The sequence below is a fragment of the Crotalus tigris genome, unplaced genomic scaffold (assembly GCF_016545835.1).
Source record: "Crotalus tigris isolate CLP2741 ecotype Arizona unplaced genomic scaffold, ASM1654583v1 scf7180000018394.372285, whole genome shotgun sequence".
Taxonomy (NCBI): Eukaryota; Metazoa; Chordata; class Lepidosauria; order Squamata; family Viperidae; genus Crotalus; species Crotalus tigris.
In genome coordinates this window covers 59,511-85,918 of record NW_024096978.1, presented here as the reverse complement: position 1 = coordinate 85,918, position 26,408 = coordinate 59,511, and the positions used below count along the sequence as shown (strand labels likewise).

Sequence of the window (26,408 nt, the reverse complement as noted above, 5' to 3'; positions counted from 1 at the left end):
AGATTTACTTTGCAACAGAAAATAATATGTCTCACATGTTGCATCATTTTAAATTAATCATATAAAAGCAACAACATTTTACAGTGATAGTACAAACCCACCAAAACAGCCTTTGCAATACTTCCCCCCACCAGAATAAATTCAATGTGGTTCATTTTTTTTATTAGTCAGGCATCTGGGCAGAATGACCAAATCCAAAGGAATCCTAAAGCCTGTTTTGGGCTGTGACCAGTGACAAATCTATTAACATCTAAAAATACATAACTACATACCTGATACAAACATGCTGCTGTGCCAAGGAAAAAAGCAATAACAAAACTGAAGTCATCTTCTTCATTCTGAAAAAATGGGCAAAATAGGCATTCTCAAATCAATATATTTTATGATATGCAAACGAGATAATTATCTTAAATACTGGAAATTCTGGAGCCTCTTTTCCAGAACTCAAATCAAGTTTTTCCTGTATTGAGATTGGCAGTTTGCAGTCTTCTAGGGTCTACTGTATCAATATTCTTGCACCACATCATCATCGTAAGGCAGGGGTCTTCAAACCTGGTCTTTTATGACTTGTGGACTTCAACTCCCAGAATTCCTCAGCCAACGTGTCTAAAAGGACCACGCTTGAAGACCCCTGTCATAAGCAATTACCTCCTCTAATCAGCATGAATTGGATGTCATCCATCTACATTTAAACAGACACATGAAGATCCTTATAATTAGAAACTGAAGTTAAAATGGTCCTGATATTGGTCCAGCTGATCCCATTATCAGGTTAGATAAATAACTAGGAGTGACCTGTGCTCTCTTTTCATTTTCTGACTGCTCCCTGGGATTTACTGGTGGACCAATAAAAAATACTTCCAAGGGACAAAATAAAATATGGTAGACCCTTCTTTATAAATCTTCTCTAGCAGCAGCCAGATCTGCATTAAGCATTTGGATGAAAAGGGTCAATTGATTTCCCATCCATGGCTACTCTCCCTGAAGCTCTGAAGACTGTTCCATCAACAAGTTGGGAGAAAAGAAAAGTTTCCATGACAGATTATGTAAAGTCTGGACCGGGTTGAGATGGGAAATTTAGCAGTTTGCCTGATGTTCACCTTTTAATCTTAGAACTGGACACAAGCCTTGCTACCACTTTAAGTAATTTGTGCCTGTCACTTTTAAACAAGCTGATCAGCTGTTCTCATATTTAGTTTGGCCTTAAACCGGAGCAGTTTGGTTCAGTGAGAATCATGTAAAACAGAACATAGCCAGCAGATGGTGCTGTGCTGTCACAATTTTAGTTTAAAATTTACCCTAGTTTAAACTAAAAAGCCACAGAACCCAGAAAGTAAATTTAATTATTTTGGCAAGAGAGCTAAGAATAACACAACACTTTTCTGTCAATACCTAAAGATCCTGGGCAGGGGATTTGGACTCAGAAGATCCAAATTCCATTTGTTTGGCAATGGACTTGACTGTTTAACCCAGAACAAAATTCCTACCTTCCCACCTTATGTGTTTTATATGAACACACAGTACAAATGGATTGTATATAATTGTTTACAGTTGGCCTACTTCCCAGAAAAAGGAGTTCTTCCATATGAGACGATGAGAGAGAGAAAAGAGGAATATGTGAAGGCTTTCAGGACAAGTTATAGGAGAGGGAGAAAAACGCAAGGAAGACTGGAATGGTGCCCAGAACAAACTATTCATTAATGTTAATACGAAAGGCAGAAATTTAACTCAATTGGTAAATATAGTTTTGAAGTCAAACTTTTCAGCTTTTTAATATGCATGATATAATAGGACAAGGAAATACTAAAGCAATCAAGGTATCACCCTCATTAATAAGTGGACAATATGTACATATTCTCATCTTCAAAAGTATAGAGAGTTTTTGTAGCATGTCTGCAGTCTAAAAGAGAAAGATAATGTGTGACAGAATGAGAGACAGAATGAGAGATAATGAGGGAAAATGAGAAAGAGAAATAGAGAGAGAGAGAGAAAAAGGGGGGGGGCACAAATGGGATATTTCTCTCAGTGCCCTTCTAGCCTCTACGCTCACCATGGATATAGGGATTTCATCCCTTCATAAGGAATTGTCTGAACTATCACATCTGTCTGGATTAATACATTCTGAATTCCCTTATAATCAGCAACAAATATTAGCATGCACTAGGACAGTGATGGCGAACCTTTCAGAGACCAAGTGCCCAAACTGCAACCCAAACCCACTTATGTATCATTGGGTACCGGGTGGGTGTGGCCCATTGGGTGGGCATGGCTACGGTCGTAACAATAGACTGGGTGGGACTAAAAAGTTCAATGAATCAATTCCAACTTTGCGAGATCTTTTTTTTCCTGCGAGAAGTTGAAATTGATCTGCACACGGCGGCAGAGGCCTAAAGCAAAAAGGTTTTACAAAACCCAGCTGAAGGCCTAGGACTGGGGCGACGGCACGCGTGCTCACAGAGAGGGCTCTGCGTGCCACCTGTGGCACACGTGCCATAGGTTCGCCACCACGGCACTAGGACAAAACTTAAAACATATCAGCTTCAATCTATTTTATGTGAATGACATAGACAAGCAACCCAGGTTCCCACTTCCCTGACAATTTAACAAAGAATGTAGCTCTTAGACATTTAACATAGTCCATTCTAGATTTCTCAGTGGCCTTTATTTCCTTTTAAGAAAGCTGGGTGAAGAGGGAGGGAAGGAGGGAAGGAAGGAGAGGGCGGGGGTGAGAGAAAGAAAGAGAGAATTATGTCTGTAACATGTCTGCATCAAAAATCTCTCTTGCTCTTTCACGAAACTAGGAAACTGAGATGGCAAACACTTCGGTTCAGGAATGCAAACTCAGCCTGTAACTTCACATGATAAGAAAAGACAATGTCCTCATGCAATTACTATTCCAGAGTGATTTTACTCTGCTAATCACTGTCAAATTATTTGAAAAAATAAAGTTACCCTCTTAATCTTCAAAATATTTTTTCCTGTTTCAAAGTTATGAATGTAACTACGGTACCTGTAGAAGACTCTCTATAGCATGAAAACCACGAATTAAATTCAAAGCAGCACATAAAAGGCTAAGAAGAAAGGAAACAATTCCCGGTAGTGTCACAGGTTCCAGTCGTTGGTGAGGGGCTGGTAGCAGAGAGAAGAAAACACTATAAATATTTTAAAAGCTTTCTTTAATGTTTGAGCAAACCCTGCTAATTCTATTTTTCTCTGTTTCTTTCTTGTTCTAGACAATGTACCTTAAATGAGGAAACACAGCTTAATTGAGGGCATGAGTGGTCAATTTGCAACTTTTATATTTAGTTGCAAATGCATACTAGAAATTGCTGGGCTGTATTATTGTGCAGATTAAAAAGCAGCCTCCCCCCCCATGGAAAAAATGTATTTTTTGCTTGAGTAGAAACTTAATTTCTACAAGATGTAACAACATATAGGTAGTCCTCGACTTATGACCACAATTGAACTCAAAATTTCTGTTACTAAGCAAGACAGTTATTGAGTGAATTTTACCCCATTGTACAACCGTTCTTGCCACAGATGTTAAGTTAGTAACAAGGTTGTTAAGTGAATCTGGCTTCCCCATTGATTTTGGTTGTCAGAAGGTCGCAAAAAGGGATCACATGACCCCAGGACACTGCAACCGTCATAAATACATGCCAGTTGCTCGCACTGAAATTTTGATCACATGACTATGGGGATGCTGCAATAGTCGTGTGAAAAATACTGAAAAAGTGACATTGTAACTTTGAATGGTCACTAAACAAATGGTTATACGTTGAAAACTACCTGTATCAAACTAATATACCTAATCTATACAGTATAAATTAATAATTAAATTAACAATTTAACAATTCAATTAAATTAACAAAATAAAAACACAGACACAAAGTTACTCTATCAAGTAGCCAATGAATAAGTAAATCAGGCTTTTAAAATTGTACTTTTTCACATTTCAGGTTTTTTTCTTTGTTAAAGCATGTTACAGATCTAAAGAGTGATTTAAAGCCCACGCTAAATACACTTATTTAGAAGGCATCGAGATACCAATGAGAGTCGCTTCTAAAAGAGGATACAAAAGATTACAAACACCCCATATGCATATATTTTTCATCATTTCCAAAGATACAGAATACTACCAAAAATATTCTGGACTTATTTCCTATTTTTTCCCATAAACATACTTACTATGTACATCTAGTCAATTATTCCTTGGTCAGCTATATGGAGATATCTATATAATGACAGGCCACGCTGATCTTACAGGGGTTCTTCAAGATGGGTTTGGTTTTAGGCCTCTCTTAAATAGAACATTGTGAAACGAATCAGAGGAAAGCTAAAAGATGTATGATGACATTTTTTTGAAACTCTTATATTTCAATAGAAGAGAATATCTGTCGCTCTGAACTGGTCTCTCTGAGCTTGGTGGTTTTCTTGCAGACATTTTGTTACCAATAAAACCCCTGAAGATGTTACCTACTTTGGTAACGAAACATCTGCAAGAAAACCACCAAGCTCAGAGAGCCCCAAGGACCCCACACTCTAGTATGCATTTTATTTTCCTCGGATACAAAAGAACTCCACACTTCCCATTCTCTTCCTGTTCGCAAGGGCGATGAAGAGGAAAAAATAAAGAGCAAAGAAAATATAGAGTGTAAGCACCTTTGCTGATATTCATCTCTTCCACAAAATGCCAACTATACTCACAAATGACTGCCAATTCATACTGAATGTGTGCACAAGTGTTACTATGAGATTCTACAAGTGACAGAAACTGAATGTTTGGGGGGGGGGGGAAACACAGGGCAAAACCCCCTGTAGTCTAGGCAACATAGAGAGATAGACAATAAGGTGAATGAACCATATGTAAATCATTCTGTCTAAATCGGTGAAGTGTAAAAGTGCCAACAATGCAGTTAATGAGCTGGAACATTGATGGAAAGAGGGGTGCCATTCTACCTTGTGCACAACTGAACAGCTGCAGCAGAAAAGGCTCTCCAAAGTAGTTCATAAAGTCAGAAAATGCTCAGAAATGACAAAGTGAATTTCTCTAGAGAAGCGGACGGCTTCTGTCTGACCAGTGCTCTTTCCAAACTTTATAAAGCAGAGCCTTTTTGCTTTGCCAAGAACTAAATTGTGGACAGCTTAACGTGTAACTGGGGAGAAGCCTCTGGGATAGAAGAATAATTTTAAATACAGTTAACTCATTTAAACATATATCTAAGCTCAACTTGTCAAAAACACAACAAAGTAGGCTTTGAAATTAGTTCTCCATCTCCATTACAATACTGAGTTCTTATAGATGACCACTATAGACTGATCAAGTGCTATGTTTCTATCTAGAAATCTATGATGTCATTGAAATGAGGGATTGGGTAAAAGACATGCTTCATTATTATTCAATCTCTGCTGATTTTAGGGAGAATAATGACCGATCAGTTCTATGGTTTCCTGGGATTTTTATCTTTTTCTGGGTCATGGTCCCTAATACCCTCTCTCTCCCACACACACATCATTCACAATATAATGAAACTGTCCTTGTGAGCAGTAACTTTTCACTGGGACACCAAGGGAAAAAAAGTTCTTCACACTACACTGATAAACTAGCTCAGGATCCTTCCCCCCATCTGAGCTTGAGTAAGCCGTTCAAAATCCAACATTACCGAAGTCCTCATCTTGCAATTGGCCATGAAATTTACAAAAGGAATGCAGTAAATCAAGCAGTTCAATCTCTACCTTTATCTATTTGAATAGATAAACTTAAGTCCATCATCTCACCTGGAGACATTTTTCTTGTATCTTTGTTTTCTTGTAGAGATCCATAGGGATATCCATTGGTTGAACAGAGTTCTGACAGCGAAATCTGATAAGGTGGTCTCAGTCTAATTTCTGTTTGCATGTCAGCAAGATTTATCCTTGTTGTTAGAGATCGTGGATTGTTGTATCTTTGTTTGGTCCTCTGAATAAAATTATCTGTGTAAAATTAAAGCAACCCCCTTTAGATTTTTGATGAAAACAACACTGGGGACCCCATAGCTTTATGGGCAACATACATCTCAGATGCACACACTTAAATTCATTATTTAAAATTCAATCATCCACTGTAGAAAATTTTAATATTGCTGCTGCTTTCTACCTAGTATATATCATGGGCTAATTAATTTTGCAGCACCAGAAGATTAAATGCTACAATTTTAATTATGAATAAACTAATGTTGCTTGCATTGGTAAGCCTGAAAGTGCAACTAATATAATTAACTAATTACATTTGGTTTAGTTTTTCTTGTAATTCGGAATACTTTCTTAGGAAAAATAGGCATTTATTCTGAGCTCCAGGCACTTTTCTGAATTACAATATTATATTCATAATATTTAAAATGCCATCTCTTATAGCATGAAATACTTTCCCATAGAATATAAGCACAGCATGACAACCACAAATTAATTAGCAAAATACACAGTACACTGAATGCAAGGGTGGTGAAATGGTTTTTTTTATTTCTACTTATTCTCAGCTTATTTATAATTTCATGCTAAGTATCACTGTGCTTATCAAATCTGATGCATCATTATACACATGTTGATTTAAAAGTATATTCCATTTAATTCTTAGGACCTTACCCCAGGGTAATCTCATACAGATTTGCACCCTTTATTGTCAATATTTTTTTTAAAAAATGAAGATATTATTATGAAGTTGAGCAGTGAAATGCACCATCTCACTTTACAGGCAATGTGGTTCAAGTACTTATTCCCAGATGGCTAGATTACTGCGGTGTACTTTACATGGAGCAGCATCTGAAGACTGCATAGCATTATCTATCTACTGGCATCTTTTGGTATGCAAATTGGAGGTTGAAACCTCAGTTCAGAGATCTTTTTGAACTCCTGTCTGTCTCCAATGTCTTTACAGAAGTTGTTGTAATACTTCTTGTATCTTCCAACAGCTCTTTGAAAGTTTTGGTTAAGTTTCTTCCTGAAATCTTTATCTTTCTTGGGTTCCTCTTCTTCTTTTGATAATTTTTACTTCTTTACCTAGTGACTGGGATGAGTTTTAGGTCTTGGGGAAACTTGCTGGTGACGCTATATCTTTGGCACATATTCCAGTTGTTCTTTGCTTATCCACCCCAGGAACGCACACACTCTGCCCGAATGAAGCAGCACAATAGGATTTGAGGGGGCAACTGGTATGTTCCCTCCAAAAATATGTTAACTGCTTCCTATTAATGGTGGTTAACAAAGAAGGGCTCAGGGGCAATGTTTTTCTGCTGCAGTCTTTATTTTATGGAAGCAGCTTCCCCACTGAGTTCAGATCAGCACCCATTCTATTAGTCTTCCAGAAGCTATTAAAATCAGAGCTTCTCCAGACAGTATTTGGGGAATAAGGAATTCATGCCATCTGTATACTGTAACACATTATTACTATATTGTTGCCTTAGGTTTCAATATTGTTTTAATGTTGTAAACCACCAGGCATCTATGCAGTTTACTGAAGTGTATGAAATAAATAAATAAATAAATTTTACTGCATCCCCACGGAAACAGTAGGCATTAAGTGGGATGGTCATAAAATAAGCAGAAAACAGGGCCATAAGAGACATCAAGCTATGTGAAATATAGTCATCCCATGTCTTATGGTACGTTCCTCTGGTTTCTGAAAACTGTGGACTGTTTATAAATTATGCCAACTTTTGAAGGCTTTGTAATATGAACGAGTACCAGTGTTCCATGCCACTACCAGACATTTGTCCGTGTTAAAGTTCAGTACAATTCTGAGTAGTAAGCACTATTCTGGTTTCCATACTACATTCTGTAAACCATGATGAAGCAGATATATTACACACGTTCAAAAGCCCGAAATCAGACCAATGCTTGAAGAAAGAGATGAACCCCTTACCAAATTCAATGAAACAGTATGGTCTGACTGCTGTATTCGTCTTCATCATGTTGTATGTGGTAATGAACTCCTTCTGAAGCTCATCCAGGAAGCAGAAGGCAAGGACGTTGGGGTAATTTTCAGTGCAGAGCATCATGTAACTCACTCCCAGGGAACTAATAAAGCTGTATTTTTGGTGGGGGGGAGGAAAAGTTTCAGAATTAAAATCATGTATTCATAGATCAGCTTAGGTGTGCTTTACACAAAACTACAACAAGAGAAATAACCATGAGTCTAATAAAAGTATTACTATTCATGAGAAAATAAATTAAGAGTGTACAAAACTCACTGAATTGGAAACAGAATATGATCTTGCTGAACCTCCTCTTGGATCATGCTGTTCTGGGAGTGATTCCCAGAAGCAAATCTTTTGAACCAGAAGCAGTCTAAAGTATCCTAGACATATATTAGATCCAGACTATTTCTGATTCAGAGAATGACCCCCCCAGAATGCACTGAACTCTCTCCGGAATGACACAGTTCCATCATCCCATAAGGGGAATATAGTGTTAGATCCAGACTATTTCTGATTCAGAGAATGACCCCCCCAGAATGCACTGAACTCTCTCCGGAATGACACAGTTCCATCATCCCATAAGGGGAATATAGTGTTAGATCCAGACTATTTCTGATTCAGAGAATGACCCCCCCAGAATGCACTGAACTCTCTCCGGAATGACACAGTTCCATCATCCCATAAGGGGAATATAGTGTTCTACATCTCTAACTATAATGCTATTTTCACAGAACAATGAAGTTTTACTTCAATTTAACGTTTTCCTATTACCTACCAATAGTTAATATGTTATTTAAAAAGAGGGCAGGTGTAGGTATGGGTAAGAGGTGGGTGTGGTTAAGTATGAGTGTAACATATGATATGTATCTCGTTTGTTTTCTCATATACAAATATACACAAAAACATGAAGAAGAATGGAAAATGAGATTTTCCCCTTCAAAGAGGAAGGGAGGAAATAGATAGATAAAGGCTACGGTCTTCAAAATGTTTTATTTATCAGTTATTCCTAAGTATAATATATTTCATTCCACAACAAAAAAGATCAACAGAATTAACTTATTGAGAGTGAAATATTTTTCTAGCAAGGATGCCTCTTCATCAGAATCCAGCAAAGGCATTAAGTAAACTTATTATAAAATGTAAAAATCTTCACTTCTAATTGAAACTCTTTATCATACGCTTATGGTCTTCCTTTATTAAACATTCCACTAAAATAATCCATTTCATTCATCATTTTCTTACGCATTCAAAATAGCAGTTCTAAGACAATTTGATGTATGTGCCATATAACCAACACTGCTAAAATAGTTATGCTGATATACTAGCTTATTTTGCTTCAGTACATTTTATTTTTGAAACATCAAGAATTTATCAGAAATATCTCAGGAAATTTATATATTAAAACTGAGTCAAATGTAGATGAGATAAATATTCTATCTTTGCATTGTGCATATAGGCAATTTACATTTCTTTACACAGAATTGCACAGATTTTCCCATTAATTTTCTTTATAAAATCTAATCTAGGGGACACTTCATCTTAAAAATATGTGGCACATCATATAAAAATATACTATCTGCCCCTCCCATCTTTAAAGAATTACAAAAATATAATAGTACAGAAAAATTGGAAGACTGGAACATGTAGTTTATTCTTCTTAAATAATAAAGATGCATTTTAATAATACAAGGAAAGCTTTATAAAATTTCCCTGGTTTTTCTTTATAAATAAACATTTCAAAATATAATATTGCTCCAATAAAAACATAGGGTTAAGATGCATCAGAGATTTATTTTCCTTAAATAATATAGAAGTTAATTATACGACTGAGTCTATAACTGTAAGTGCTGCCATAGATAACATTACCGTTAACAAAGCTAGCATGCAATGAAGCAGTTTTTTATGCCAGATCTTACACTGCCCAAAGATTTAATCTTTGAGACACAAAGAGATGGACCCAGAAAGATCTTGCTTAAAATAATTCTACGGAAATTATCAGGGCAATCCAAGCTCTGATAAGTAATACTCCTCAAAAGAGTTGGCCTGCATCCTTAGCTCATTGTTCTGGCAGTAGTTCAAGAGTAGGACCTTTGCTGGTAGGCATAAGTGATTTGCAGATTTGAGGAGGAATGCTTCTTAATAAGAATGTAATTTCTAAATGTCATGGTAGCAAAAAGATGCCTTCTTCACTGTTATCAGAGCAACTAATGTATCTTAGGTTATATGAAACAATAAAGACCAATGTTGCAGAAAGAATACACATGCCAGAGAAAACTTACTTTATGTTATACTTTCCTGTTTGCAAGGTGCATCGGTCTGGAAACTCAGTGAGTCTCTTTGCAAGACCTTTAAAGTACTTTCGGCATTCCTGTACAGCTGTGTTTTGTTCATAATCGGTAGAAGCAGATAAAGGGAGTCCATCTCTCACACGGACCACTGAGGCAGACAAGATAATGGACATTGCCAACAATAAAACGTAAAATCTAGAACAGAGCACACAAATAAGATTATATTTATTTTTTCCTCTTCATTCATAACGCCATTTGAATTTATCATTATCTGATGACTAAGAAGACTGAGTTAGTTTCACAATATTTAACATGAGCAAGCCACAAAAATTACTAATCCATTCCCTTTCATATAGTTATCAAAACCATTTGCATATGAGTCTCCTCTACCTTTAAAAAACTGGTTGCCTGGAGCTTATTCATTCTCACCAGGATGGCTACTTAAAACAGCAATTTACAATTCTGGGTTAAATTAGAAACAGCATATATTCACTAGAATTTTTCCATTAAACAGTTCTAACTGGAAGCAAACACAAAGATAAAACTACTTAACCTCTAACATATATACATGGTACCAGGAGTGTTTCAGTTTAGTGTTCTAGACCAGGGGTAGGCAACCTCGGCTCTAAGCTGGTTTAGGAATTCTGGGATTGAAGTCCACGAGTCATAAAAGAGCCGAGGTTGCCTATCCCTGTTCTACACAATATTTGTTTCCAAGGTACTGAATTCCACTATTAACATAGTTTCTATTTTCTATCCTTTCTCCATCCACCAAGATTCCATAGTCTCCCACACTGGGCTGTTTGGGGAGTTTGCCTCACCTTACGGATTTCAGTGGGAAGAGGGGAACTTTGTACAAATGTATCTAAGTGCCCCCCTTCCTGTTTTCACTATATGATGATCAGCACTATGCTACGTACCAGATGATTTAGTTTGAGATATTGTTCCAAGTCATTAAATATATTATACTTTATAATGCTGAAAAGAATTTATTAAAACATTCATAATGCAAAAGATATTGCTAGTAATAATTCATAATAGGAATTTAAACAGCATTCTAAGCAGCATTTTATAAAACACACGAAATGTAATTAAGAAATATTCAAGTCTCACTTTACAGTATTTATAAAAAGAGATGATTGGTTGCTGAGAGGTGATGCTGTTAATTGGATATTTTAATTGAGTTTTAATGACTGTCTTTTTATGATTTTTTTTAACACTACCAGAAACCACCAGGAATCATTTTGGGATGTAGCATTATGGAAATAATTCTAACAAAGAAATACATTATCTCCCTGGGTACAGTCCGTATTTGTTATTTCAAACAATTGCAGTTTTCACAGAAAGTTACAGCTCCCATCCGAGAAATAATTAAGTTTTCTCTTTGATTTAAAACTCCAATGTTTAGGCTGGAAATATCTTAGCAGCCACACAGTTCTTTTCAATTCCAAAGTTGGAAAGAAGACTGCATATTATTTACTAGTATAATAATGACATGCCTACAGACCCATTGAGCCAGTGTTGCATGTTTCCATGACAAGACAACTTTACTTCTCCAGAGTAAGAAGAGTAGTCCTGAAGAAGATCAGATGCTACTACCTGAAAATATTTGGGACATTTTTAAGAAATAGTACCAAGTTATGATCTTCTTTATACTGAGAAGAAAGACTAGACCAGGAGTGTCAAACTGCCGGCCCATGGGCTGGATGCATCATAGCAAAACCGCGCCTACCCCATTGCCGGCAATGGCAAAAAAGTCACGATACATCATGACACATCACGTGACATTGCGAGTTTGACACCCCTGGACTAGACAAATATGATCCTATTACATAGCATGTTTAGGCAATTAATCATTCAACCATTATAGCCTCCAGGGTATATGATATTCACCCAATCACTTCAGACACAGATTTTTCAGCCTGTTGATGTTTCATTCAGATAACAAATTAAGCATGCTAAAAAATATAACATACAGGCAGTTCTTGACTTACAACCATTTGTTTATTACTGTTGGAAGTTAACAGTGGCACTGAAAAAAGTGACTTATGACCAATTTTCACACTTACAACCAATGCAGCCTTCCCACAGTCATGTGATCAAAATTTGGGTGCTTGGCAACTGGAATGTATTTATGATAATTGCAGTGATTCGCTTAACAACAAAAAGGTCATAAAAAGGAGCAAAACTCACTTAACTGCTTAGCTTAGCAATGGAAATTTTGGGCTCAATTGTGATCGCAAGAAGTCAAGGACTACCCGTAATATGTCCCCAAAAAATCATTATGGTATCACATTTGCTTGGTTTGCACTAAATACTGAGCTATGCCTACTCAATTACATTCATTTATAAACTACTAAAACTCTCATGCTTGTTTGTGTGTAACCTATGACCAGACAAAACAATGCATCATACAGCAACAATTTTTGAACCAAGTTACTTCAGATGGGCAAACTTACAAAATGGGTCCAAAATGAAGGACCTATGGCTCCTGTGGAATTGATGACATAAAAAATTATCATAAAGTAGTTTATGACATTAATACGAAATGTCAGAAAACATTTCCTTTGATGAACTTGATATTTGAGTGTGTTATACAGTTCAACATGGCCTATTTTAAGGCAGAGATCTCTAAATATCTTCCTGAATTTTTAAGAACTTTTCAAGTACATCAGAAGCTTCACCATTGTTGAAGGTGGTAAGATATCTGGTAAGGAAGTATCTCTGAAATGATGACCCACTATGTCATAGGTGTCTAATGTTACCTAATCCTTCATGCTGTATATAAAATATATCCCAATTGACCCAATTCATTACTCAAAATGTAGTCTTCCTTTTGTCAACTCTTCCCCTGTTGAAATCTACATTAAGTTCACTATTTTGTGAATAAGTTTTACTGAAGTTTGTGTTTCTAGTTTTGTTGTTATCTGTCTCAGATTTTACAGTTCTGTTGAAAATGACACAAAAAAATTGTATTAAGTATAGAGAACAGTAAATAGAATATGGTTACTTTTATGCCTATTCTAAAAGAACTATACTAATTATTTGTTTGCTCTGGATCTACTTCAAGATACTACAGTTGTCTCAAGGCCTTAATAGCTTAGAGATAGACACTTGAAGCAGTATTGGACTTTTTACCAATTTGTCACTGTCTTGCTCTTTAGAAAGAACAAACTTTCCTTTTAAAATCACATCTGTCATGTAGTGCAGGGGGATACTATGGTTGATCCAACTGGACACAACTGCAAGGTCGGGGAGAAGCAATAGAAATGTAGTCCTCCATCTAATAAGATCATTCACCAAAGCAATCAAAGTTGCCTCATTATCAAACCCAGGTCTGAAATCAGATTAGCATGAGTCTAGATCCATGGTGGCGAACCTATGGCACAAATGCCACAGATGGCATGCAGAGCCCTCTCTGTGGGCACACGCACCATTGCCCCAGTCCTAGGCCTTCAGCTGGGTTTTATAAAACCTTTGCACTTTAGGCCTCCACCGCTGTGTGCCCCCCCAAAAAGGTTCAATCAATCAATTTCAACTTCTCACGGGAAAAAAAAGATTTCGCAAAGTTGGAATTGATTGATTGAACTTTTTAGTCCCACCCAGTCTGCCGTTACCACTGCAGCCATGCCCACCCAGTGGGCCACGCCCACCCGGCACCCAATGATACATAAGTGGGTTTTGGGTTGCAGTTTAGGCACTCGGTCTATAAGAGTTTCGCCATCACTGGTCTAGATAATCCATCTCATCCAAGAATTTTGGAGGTGAGCTGAAACCAAGAATGACAAATTGGAGAGAAACTGGTCAAAAATTGTCTCTAATACAGTGGAGATCATTAGAAGTTTGAAACCATTACAAGACTGCATGGTACAATTCTTTCCTCTACTAAAGTAAAGCTGATCACAAGAACTGTACATATACATACATACATACACACATGGTTGGCATCATGTTACCAAGATCTCCTTGTATACATCATATACTTTATCAACTGAAATTTATCCATAAGAAAGGAATAAGCATACAACACAGGAATATCATCTGGATCTGTTACAACCAAGGAAGTCAAATCAAAGCAAATACAAATGCTGCAACAGCCATAAATAAAAGATCTGGTTGTAATACTAGTCGTTCAGTCTTGTCATTTAAGTTTGAATGGCTGCTGAATGAGTGGTCATTAAATGAGGACTACCTGTAATTTGCTAGGACTACCAGCAATAAATGAACACATATATTAAATGTCAATAGTAAATATAAGTAATGTAATAAGTAATAACAAAACAATGTGAAAAATCAAAATAAAATCAGCCATCTGGCAGCCAAGCAAAATAGGACTTTGCAAGGTCAAACCAGCACTTTGAATTGCACCCAGAAATGTACTGGAAGAATATAGGAGTTTTATGCTCCTGGTGATACATGCCAGCTAACAGGCAGACTATATATTCTATACCAAATGTAGTTTCTAGTATTCAATGTGGAGCATTGTGGAATTCAACCAGGTAGTGATGAGAGCATGAATATAACATGAGTAGCTAGAACTCCCACTCTTATTCACTAATGAAGTGGGATAAAGGCTGCTTTGCATGGTCAGCAAACAGCTACCACTGCAAAACCTGATGGGCAAACAATTGCTGTACTGCTAAAACCATTGAAATGTGAAACCTGGACTCTAAACTAATATAAATGGTTTAATTTTATTTTTAAAAAATGCTGTTACATTTTCTTGGAAACAGATACCAGCCAACCATTATATACACTTTCATACCGATATATTCCAAATGTTTCAAAATGTAATACTATAACTAACTCAATTAAGGGGAAGCGTATTCTAATATGTTATTGTTTACCTTATTTTGCTTATTGAAACTGATACATTAAAACATTACAATTTTGTTACATGACTCCTCTGAAAGCTTTAAAAGCAGCAATCATATACAATTTCTTATATATTCAATAGTACTTATGAGCAGATGTACAGTATGTTGGTTTTTATCTTGCTTTGCACCTGTTCAGAAAACTTCCAATACTAAATGATATACAAAAGAATAAAGAACTCCTGAATAATACTTATTCAACTGTAGTTATGATCTTCCACAATGTGGCACTCGTTAAGTGTACAAGACTACCAAATTCCTATTAAATATTGTTTCAGGTTTGATGGGAATTGTAGTCAACACATCTGGAAGACACCATTGTGGGGAAGACTGTCTTACCTATAACACTATCTTTACTAATCTCTTCAATAACTTTCGATTGCGATGCTTGAATAGATCCCCTGAGTAAGAGAAAGTTTACAACTTTTTTTCCCATATATTCCCAGCTTCACTCTCCATTGAACATCACCAACAAGAAAACCATGTCTTTCTTGGCAGAAAATCGAGCTACTATAAAAAGCCACTGAATCATCAGATGGCAGCAAAATGATACCGAGCCCATTTCTGCCATCATCTAGTGGTTGTCCAGATGATTGCAGCCCAAACTGGGTAGCTCTGGATGCCCACAAACTTCCCATCCTTTCTTGCTCAATATCCAATCAGGAAAAAAAAAAAACAGGAGTTTCCCCACACAGCTATTAACAGGCCTCTGGTAGTTCACAAGCAGCGAGTTTAGAAGCTGGCCTATCCGACTGTTTGTAAAACGAAGTTCTTTATTTTTCAAATCCTTCCTATAGCTTTCTCTGAAAGGGAATCGGGGCTTTTCTGGGAGGATGGGACACGCCACTATTCAACAAAAGCTGTGTAAGCCGACGAGGAATCTTTCTCTCTTGAACCTGATCGGAAGAACTGTTGAAGCCCAGAAACCGCAAGAAGACACGAACTGCAGCAAGGCTGGTTGCCACGATTTCTAAGGTCTCCCATCCGCAGAGGAGTCCCGGCTCTCCGCTGTAATGACTGTAATCCAGGAAGGCGACACGCACCCAAGCGTGCAACCGCGTTCACACTACCACACCTTTGCCCCAGACCCTTAACTGAAGGCCCGCGCTTCCCCTGGTGGTTGCCTCGGTTGCTAGGCAACCAGAAAAAGGCTGGAAGGGGGTGAGGGAGCGCCGGGAGGCGGCATTACCTGGATTAGTCAACACGGCACCCTCGGCCGCCGAACCGCCGCTCGTAAAAAAACCTCCCGCGCGGGGTTCTGGGAATCTGACACGTCATCCTCCTCGCGCTGGCCCGTTGGAGTTGGCGTCACGTGATGTTGCCTATATGGCTCCCGGTAATCTTCACGGGCCGCGTTGCTCTGACGACAAGAGTCGTCGCTGGTTCTACAGGCTGATGATTGGCCCGTGAGGGGAACGGGGTGTGCGCGTGTGTGTATTTTTAACGGTTCGTGTACGGGGAGCTCGAGCCTGATAGGTACTTTGTAATCCATCCTGCGCTGAGTTCTGTTCTGAATAGTGTGGGAGAGCCTTTGCCTAATCCAGATCTGGGTCAGGTTGACGAGTAGCTTCTACCCAGATCTTAAAATCGTGATATACAGGTAGTCTTCGATTTGCAACAGTTCCCTTAGTGACCGTTCGAAGTCACAGCAGCACTGAAAAAAGTGACTTAATGACCATTTTTCACACTTAGGACCATTGCAGCATTCCCCGGGATCACGTGATTTACATTCGGATCCTTGACAACTGCTTCATATTTATGGCGGGTGCAGTGTCCTCGAGTCCTGAGCATATTTTGTGACCTTCTGACCAGCAACGACAATGGGGAAGCCAATTTCACTTAACAACCATGTTGCTAATTTAACAGCTGCAGTGATTCACTTAAATGTAGCAAGAAAAGTTGTAAAATGGGGCAAAAATTTCTCATTTAACAACATAAATTCTGGGCTCAATTTTGGTCTTAAATCGAGGGTTACCTGTATACCGTATATGCTGCCGTATTAGGCGACCTGGCGTATAAGACGACCCCCGTCTTTATAGCTGGGCCGCATTCCTAGAACGTCGTCTTATACGCCGGAAACTACCAGTATTTCCGGCGTATAAGACGACTCGGCGTATAAGACGACCCCCGTCTTTGGCGCCGATTTCAGCGCTCGCGGAAGTCGTCTTATACGCCGGCATTTACGGTATCTAGGATCACGAACTGACATTGCATAAGGGAGTTTGGGATTTAATTGGAAATTAATATTTACTGGAATAGCAAAGAAAGCAGAAATCTCTTGGCTGCTGGACAATGGTATCTGCCCAAGTTTGTTGAGCAAAAATGGAATAAAATATAATCAGGGCTTATTCAGGAAGGTATTTAAATTCTGGATTAAATTCTTCACTGCATGTTACTTTTGGGACTATTACTGGAATGCAACTGAGTAAACAAAATTGAATTCATGATTGGTTTGGGGATTATTGAATATCAGCCCCTCTCAATGTTTATCAGAAACTGAATATAGTTGCACAACTCAGTCAGAAAATTCAGTTAAGGAGCATGTCCATGCCACCATTTTACTCCCACAGCTCATTAACCAAGTTTTGTAATCTTATTATCTAAACGTCAAAGCAACCTCTTTGTAGTTTCCAAAAAACTAACCATATTTCCAATTTTTTCCCCCATTTCCAGGAAGTCAATACAATAGTAATAGTACAGAAGTAATTTCAAGATACGCAACCTACAAAGATAGACATTAAGAAGACATGTATGATGGAAGTAAAATTATTTATTTATTTATTTATGAGACTTATATACCGCTTTAAGTGCAAGCACTCTCTAAGCAGTGTACACCAGTAAGCAATGTATATATATATTTACATTGCCCCCAACAATCTGGGTCCTCATTTTACCTACCTCGGAAAGATGGAAGGCTGAGTCAACCTTGAGCTGGTGAGATTTGAACCGCTGACCTGCTGAACACAGTCAGCTAAAGTGGCCTGCAGTACTACACTCTAACTGCTGCGCCACCTCGGCTCATTAAAGGATATATTTCTTTTTCAACTAAATGATTTAATTTGGGATGTCATATAAACACATCCTTTAACTTGTTTATTGACATTGTGAGTCAGGCGTTGTGAATTCACATGAATAAATGGGTGAATGCCATAGTGTTTTCAGATTCCTATTAGGTAGAAATGAGAGGAAAGCAGGTCTTCCATCTGAAATCTGAAGGCATTCTCAGTAATTCTGGAATAAATATTCAACTATTTAGTGTATTAAAAGAGTGGGATGGCTTCAGATGAAAGAACTGTTTTTTAATGGAAAAGAACTGAATATCAATCAGTATTGTTGAATAGTCATTGTTAGAGTTATATGATTTCTTAACATTTGACTCCCTATAATGGGATGATAGCTTTACTTAAGCAAGTGTCAGAGCCAAAATTTGAGCTAATTCTTTAAGGCATAAAATAATGTAATCTTTTTGGACCATGGTTTCTGTAATTTTAAAGCATGTAGTAGGGACTTTCACAAAATGGTCGCTATATGGAAGGAAATATGGTAGAGTTACCGTTACTTTGTTGCAGAAATCCAGATGACCAAAAAGGTATTTTTTACTGCCACTCAGTAACTGTCCAGATTATAAAAGTACAGATATTATAGTCCTAGCTTTGCTCATTAATAAAATGGCCACTATGGAGAATGTGACCATTCAATCAATCAGAATAGAGCTGGAAGAGACCTTGGAGGTCTTCTAGTCCAACCCTCTATATCCATTTACCAGAAGGGAAATTGTTGAGGTTATTTCCTACCAATGTATCTAAACCTTGGGCAGCTTCAGGTATGCAACTTCATCTTTTTTTCTGGGCATATATGCATATTTTTAAACAAGTACAGGTAATCCCGGAGTTATGAGCATTCCCTTAGCAAAAGTTCAAAGTTACACAATAAGCACTCCCAGTGATGGGATTCAGCCAGTTTGCACCACTTCAGCAAAACTAGTAGATAACTTTTTTTTTACCCAGGCCCAGAATGGACTTCCAGAAGTGGCATCCACACAGAGAACTGGTTGTTCACATATTTGAATTCCACCACTGACCACTCCCTAGTACAGACGTCAAACTCGTGACGTCACGCGACATATCGGGACTGTTTTGCCATTGCCGGCAATTGGGTGGGCACAGCTTCCACATGATGTTTGACACCCCTGCCCTAGTATTTACAAAAAAGTCCCGAAATTATGAATGTTGCCGCACCATAGCAGTCATTCACTGTCTATTCCCTTCCCCCCCCACAGGTCTCTCTAGGCACTAGGCCTGTGGACCTTGCAAAGATCAAGAGATCCTTCGCTTTCTTGGCTGTTTCACTGCTTCCTTCAGTGCATTCGAAGAGAATGGAAGCCTAAAGTAATGTGAGATCACACAAGATCAGTGGCACAAGATTTTACAGTAGTTTAGGTCTCTGTTCTCTGCAACAGAGAATGGAACGGAAGCCAGGGGAGAAGGACCTCCGGAGGCATGCAAAAGCCTCCCCTGGTGTCCGTTCTGGGCCTCGGAGGCTTGGAGGAGGCCTCCGAGGTCCAGCTCGGGCTTTGGAGCTCTGCTGATGCATCCCTCAGCATCATTTCCAGGTGTTGGAGGCCTTTTCTGGGCTGTTGCTGCCCGTAAAGGACGCTGGGGGATGCTTCAGCAGGCCTTCGGAGGTCATGGGTGGTGGCCATGTTCTTTCTGAGGTCCATTCTGGTAATGATAATCTGGTGCGGCAGGATAGGTGGGATAGCAATTGTGAATCCCCAGGGGAGGGAGCATGAGGTATTTCAGTGGGTCAGGGGAGGCTTTGGGTGGTCTGAAGATGGCCTGTTCCATAACTAGCCCCCCCATGGCCTTCCCCACCCTGAGATATCTCATGTTCACTTAACAAGGCCCCCCATGGCCTTCCCCATCCCCACCATATTCACTTAACGAGTCGTGCATTCGCCAAGGCATTAAATTAGCGAATGTGTGGGCGAAAGCTGGGAGTGAATCACTCCCATGAATCCTCGAGTTACAAAGGGAATGGGCAGGCTTCATTACATTCGTAACTCGAGGACTACATGTATGCCATTAATCTTGTTTGTTTATTTTCTAAGAATGAGTTTTGGATTTATGTAGTACTGGAGCCATTCTTGAAAAGAAAGCTATAGTACAGCGGTTCTCAACCTATGGGTCGCGACCCCATTTGGGGTCGATCGACCATTTTTCGGGGGTCGCCAAAGAAGGCGATCCGCCATTTTCTCCCCTCAGGGGGCGGCGCCGTGCATGCGCGCCACGCATGCGCGGCCCCCGCCCCCATGCGCATCACGCCGCGCATGCGCAGAATGTTTGTGTGATGGGGGTCGCCGTCACACAAACGTTGAGAACCACTGCTATAGTAGAACCCAATCCCTTGCTTCCTTTTTTTCAAATTAAAACATCTTTATCTCAGATGGATAGTTGTCAGAGATAAGTTTCTGCTTGTTTTCTATACTGGGTATAACAAACCTTAGAAGTTTTTCTGATTTTTAAATCAAGGAGCTGAACTCTTTGTCCTCTTTTCTTATAAGACTTATCATCATGATGTTAACAACTTATTCAGAGAGGTGAACATAATAACTAAAAAAAATAGACTCACTTGATAATTCCTCCCTTTGTGTGAGTTGATTTTATCTTGTGTTAGAATATTGGTGACATACTTAAGTAATCTAAAATACATTCACAGTATTCTTTTCTTGCCTATTCTCCAGTGAGGTGGTGGGGCACTAGTGAATACTCACACATTTTTTTTCCCCACTTGACAAAGCTGGTTTAGCAGAAGAAGGAAGAATTAGGCTGATAATAATAAGATAGCTGTTTCAGTTTGAAACAAGAAAATTTATTTATAAAAGACTAAATGTACTTTTGAATAAGAACTGCTAAATATATATATCCAAGTTTGTTTCACTCCTGCATTATATATGTCTGATAATTTTAAATGTATTTTTCAGAAAATAAGCATCAAACAAATATATTGGGGTTTACTTCTAGTTAAGGGCAAAACATTTAAATTTGTCATTAGTCAAATATATACTTGATAAACATTAGTGACCAACCAATTTACAGTTTGAGACTTTGTTACATGAACATAAATGCCTAGCTTTGCAAAAAAGACTTTTAATCAAATACCATCGCCCAATGAAAATCTAGGCTATATAACACATTTTCTATCTGAGCAGCAAGTTTGGAACAAAATTCCAGAACACATAATTTCAATGAAAAGTGGAAATGCTAAGAGCTAAAGCTGATGGAGTAAGAATAAATGGTTCCCAATGGGACTAGAAAGGTTTGATATATAAACCTATCTCAGCAGTCCAAGTTAACCAACAAGTATCCATTAATTTGAAAAGATAGGAAGAAACAGCTGAGAATTTAAACTCCAGAGCATATATTTTATAAGCACACTGAATTCTTTGTTAAAATAAAGCTTCATACACATCAACAACATTCTAATGTGGCCAAGAAAGTAAAACTAAAGTCAAGCCAAAAGCTGAATGGGGTTAAATGTTGGGAAAGCTGTGATTTATTGCCAACTCCAAGTGTAAACCTGACAGAAATTATATTGGATAAAAGAAAAATGCCTAAGGTACAACACTATTTTCTAATTATAAACAGTAGAGGAAAATGGCTCATTCATAAGACATGCAGTTACCTACTCTTTGGGGAAAACTAATAAAAGTGTTGAAAAACCAGACTGTAGGCTTAAAAAATCCAATAAAACGAAGTGGGAAAAGTTTGCCAATTTTAGGTTATTATAATTTGTGAATTACCAAATAAGTTGTTTGCAAGCCAAATATTAAATCTCCAAAGCCCCATTTGGTTGGCAGCTACAGGCTGGGGAATTGGTAAGCAGCCTTTTGGCTACAATGAGTATAACTCTAATCCTACTTTGATTTTCATTCTGCATGGGATTGTACCATGTATTTATTGTGATGCACAAAGAAGTCCAAACGAAAAGCTGTCACTTGCCTTTTCCTTAGAGAACCTCTAAGAATCTATCCTCATCACCTGTTCTTGGCCCTGACTCTAAATAGAGCTAACCCTAACCTAAACCGTAGTTTGATTTCCATGGGCAAACAGATTTTACCAAATATTTTACTGTGGTGCACAGACAAGTCAGAACAAAAAGCTGTCACTTGCCCTTTCCATAAAGAACCTCTAAGACTCTTTCCCCAACACGTTTTTGGCCTCAGTCTAAATAGAGCTAGCCCTAACCCTAGTTTCATTTCCATGGCAATGGGATTTTACCATATATTTTACTGTGGTACACAAATAAGTCAGAACAAAAAGCTGTCACCTGCCCTTTCTAAGAATCTTTCCTCAACACCAGTTTTTGGCCCTGACTCTAAAAAGAGCTAACCCTAACCCTAATCCTAGTTTGATTGAGTCTAAATAGAGCTAATCTTTACCTTAACCCTAGTTTGATTTCCATGGGCCATGAGATTTTACCATGTATTTTACTGTGGTGCACAGACAAATCAGAACGAAAAGCTGCCACCTGCCTTTTCCATAGAGAACCTCTTAAGAATCTTTCCCCAACACGTTTTTGGCCTCAGTCTAAATAGACCTAACCCTAACCCTAGTTTCATTTCCATGGCAATGGGATTTTACCCAGTTGTGGGATTCAGCCAGTTCGCACCAGTTTGGCAGAACCAGTAGCTAATTTTTTTGTTGCCCAGGCCCAGAATGGACTTCTGGAGGTGGCATCCACACAGAGAAACAGTTGTTCACATATTTGAATCCCACCACTGATTTTACCATGTATTTTACTGTGATGCACAAAGAAGTCAGAACAAAAAGCTTTCACCAGCTCTTTCCTTAGAGAACCTCAGAATAAGAATCTTTCCTCAACACCAGTTTTTGGCCCTAAGTCGAAATGGAGCTCATTCTAACTCTAATCCTAGTTTGATTTTCATTGTCAATGGTATTTTGCCATATATTTTAATGTCTAAAACCAGGTTCCTATAATGTCTTTACTCCACTTACACAAGAAAACTTTCTACCTTTTGCCAAACACAACTAGTCTTTCTCACATATGTAGTCCTTCATTGTGAAAATGTCAAGTTGTTGGACATGCAGTTTTAAAGGCAGAAGTTGATTCTCCCCATGGTCCATGTTCCGTATCATAATCATATTCTTTCAAGTTCACCATTAACCATTAATTTGGGTTAACTTTGTGTTTATTTAGTTTGGACATGGTATTTTGAATCTACACTGTCTGCTGTGACATCTTTCAAAAGTTCCATCACATTTTGGGAACATTTTGTAAGCCCCATAGTGCAGGGGTCCCCAACCCCCGGTCCATGGACCAGTACCGGGCCGCGGCATGCCAGCAACCGGTCTGCACAAACAAGCAAAGCCCCATCCATGGGATGCAGGCAACACACAAAACCATGCCCCCTCCAGTCCGCAGAAAAACCTCTCTCCACGGAACCAGTCCCTGGTGCCCAAAAGATTGGGTACCTTTGCCATAGTGAGTTTCCTTACTGGTTTCCTTGCTTGCTTGGAATTACAGTTTTGAGTTATTTAGAAAATATTTTCTCATGGAAAAAAGGTGATTGCTTATGGGGCTTTTTTTTAATGATAAGGAGACCTTGAAGGCTAGACACTAGACCAGACTATAAAAAAAATTGAGCAGAAATCTTAGTGCAAACTGTTGAATATCTTTCAGCCATGTTTTTGAACAAAATAGATCAAATGCTTGATAAACTTGACAGACCATGTTCTAATGAAGTTGTAAAATAAGAACAAGCTGCAATGGATGTCTATGAAATTAATTTGAAGGGGGATTTAAATATAATACTGACAGATTTAGTGGATGACTCATCCCCTAAAGAGAAGAACAGATATTAAATTGGGAAACTGATCTGTATATATTTTTTTCTTCTGGATATACAAAAGAACTCTGCTAAGTTTTGGAAGAACTTTTTTAGAAGTGACAAGCAAAAGGATAATTTTTATTTGTTGATAAAAAAAAGAAATCTGTTAAAGTTCTGAAGGACTTTCCCTTTGAAATTACCTCTGAGATGTTTTTAAGGTGTTAAAGAATAATTTTAAAAGAATCATGAAAGTTTTATAAGATTGACTTGTTCAACCATGGTTAAAAGAAGAAAATAGTTGTATATTCTTGCATTTACTGGACTTGTGCCAACAATGATTGATGATGTAGCATTTGGTCTTTATTATAAGAGATTATACAAGATGAGGTATGGGGAGAAAAATATTTTATTTAGAGATTGTGATAAAATTATTTTTACCTGCTTGGATGAAGGGGGAAGTTATTTCTTTTTTCATTCTTCTTTCCTTTCTCCTGCTGTTTTTTTTTGTTGTTGTTGTTTCACCCTCCCCCTTTCTTTCTTGATATTTTCCTGTTTTATTATTTATAGCTCAAACTGACTTTTATTCTGATAATTTATAAATCTGAATAAAATTCTTTGAAAAAAAATCCCATGACATTTTGGATATGGAATATTCCAAAAACCAAGGAACTTTGTGCCAGGCATTATGAATTAAATCTAATAGGAATGAAACTAATCTCATTAGAGAACAGTATGGTGCATCTTAAACCTCTGATATAAATGTTGGATGTATGGAGCTGTTTGCTAGTTTGTAAATGCCCAGAATAATTCATCTTTAAACATTACCTAAATGTTTGTATAATTATTTTTGGGAAACAAGTCTGGAAATCAGTAATAGGTGTGAAGATGTTTTTTCTTCTATATACAACTATACCCAGCGTATGAAGTTTGACTCACAAAGGCCAACAAACAATTTTCAGATCTTAGTAGTGCTGCATCAAAGCTTAACTGCACTTGATTTGAACTGACAACTTTGAAGAAGGATTCTCCATATCCAATTACCTAGTTCCCTGATGAGTTCATGTTTATCTGAAAGCTCTGCTTTCTGAAGTGTGTTGAGAGGATTTTCCACTCCCATTTTCATTTGGTTTGCCACTTGTCTGCGCTCTGTTGTATCAAATAAACTTTCATCCATTATTTCACATCTCGTTTCTAGTCTTTCTCCACAGCGAGCTTAATGTCTCCTTCTGCCTAAATTACTGTTTTGAACATATACTTGAATTTATTTAAATAGAAGATGAAATATGGGTAGGTGATTATATTAAAACTCTGAAAGCTGAAGTCATAGCTAAGTTGACTGCTAGAATTTAGAACTGGAATGGGTATCAAGAGCAGAAACTCCGGTTAGTTACTACTGTGGTAGCCTGAGAGGGAAGGCGGAAAAGATTAACAGTTTTTTATTTTTAAGTGTTAGCGGCAGAATTATGGGGAGAGAACAATGGGTAGCTTTATATACAAGGGAAAGAATTTGTGGAGAGAAAATACTAGAGTTTGGAGAATAAACATCTAAAACATATAAGGAACGGTTGCTGGAATTGGGTATGTCTAGTAACTAGCTTAATGAAGAGAAGGACGAGGGGGGACATGATAGCAGTGTTCCAGTATCTCAGGGGTTGCCACAAAGAAGAGGGAGTCAAGCTATTCTCCAAAGCGCCTGAAGGCAGGTCAAGAAGCAACAGACGGAAACTAAGCAAAGAGAGAAGCAACCTAGAACTAAGGAGAAACTTCCTGACAGAACAATTAACCAGTGGAACAACCTGCCTCCAGATGCTGTGAATGCTCCAACACTGGAAGTTTTTAAGAAGAGACTGGACAGCCATTTGTCCGAAATCGTATAGGGTTTCCTGCCTGAGCAGGGGGTTGGACTTGATGACCTCCAAGGTCCCTTCCAACTATTATTATTACTACTACTACTACTACTACTACTACTACTATTATTATTATTATTAGTTTTGTAACAAAAAAGAGGATTCTTGCTTTCTTATGCTCTAGAGAGACTGACAGGTAAATGAAGTAAATATCTAAATTGCACAAATTCACTCACAAGAAAGAGAGGACTAAAATGAGAGGAATTTTAAAAAAGCAGAGATATAATCTAACCAATAGGAGTTTTTGAACAAGCCAAATAGAATCCTTCTGCTAATGAACTTTCCATCTATCGCTCCTAGTGTTTATAGCTGTGGAAAGCTACTGCATGCAAAGTTTAGCAGAGGTTGCCACCTGTTCATAGAATGAAAACTGATCCAATAAACAAATTTTCTGACATTCATACCAATCTCCTATTTTCTCTTTCCCAAGCCAGGTCATGAAGTAACAAATTGCATTTTATATAGAAAATCTATAGTAAATATAATGTTAAATTTTTAAAGAAAACAATTTTAGTAGGGTGGCTATATGTTGTTAC

The 26,408-nt window shown here is 37.9% G+C and overlaps 1 protein-coding gene across 5 annotated transcripts in view; it reads right to left on the bottom strand.

Annotated features, from left to right (window-relative positions):
• Nucleotides 1-26,408, bottom strand: part of SEC22A (SEC22 homolog A, vesicle trafficking protein) — an 85,364-nt gene that overhangs the window by 15,816 nt on the left and 43,140 nt on the right. For 2 of the 5 annotated variants that reach the window (XM_039351977.1, XM_039351972.1), the window contains 5 exons: nt 10,232-10,435; nt 7,898-8,061; nt 5,779-5,973; nt 3,011-3,129; nt 273-338 (listed from right to left, as the gene is read on the bottom strand). In XM_039351977.1, coding sequence (XP_039207911.1) covers nt 273-338; nt 3,011-3,129; nt 5,779-5,973; nt 7,898-8,061; nt 10,232-10,413 — 726 coding nt within the window. In that variant the 5' untranslated portion in view covers nt 10,414-10,435. Of the gene's footprint in view, nt 1-272; nt 339-3,010; nt 3,130-5,778; nt 5,974-7,897; nt 8,062-10,231; nt 10,436-15,453; nt 15,698-16,010; nt 16,229-16,303; nt 16,458-26,408 lie in introns of those variants that run through there. The other 3 variants (XM_039351973.1, XM_039351975.1, XM_039351976.1) reach the window with 3 other exon arrangements.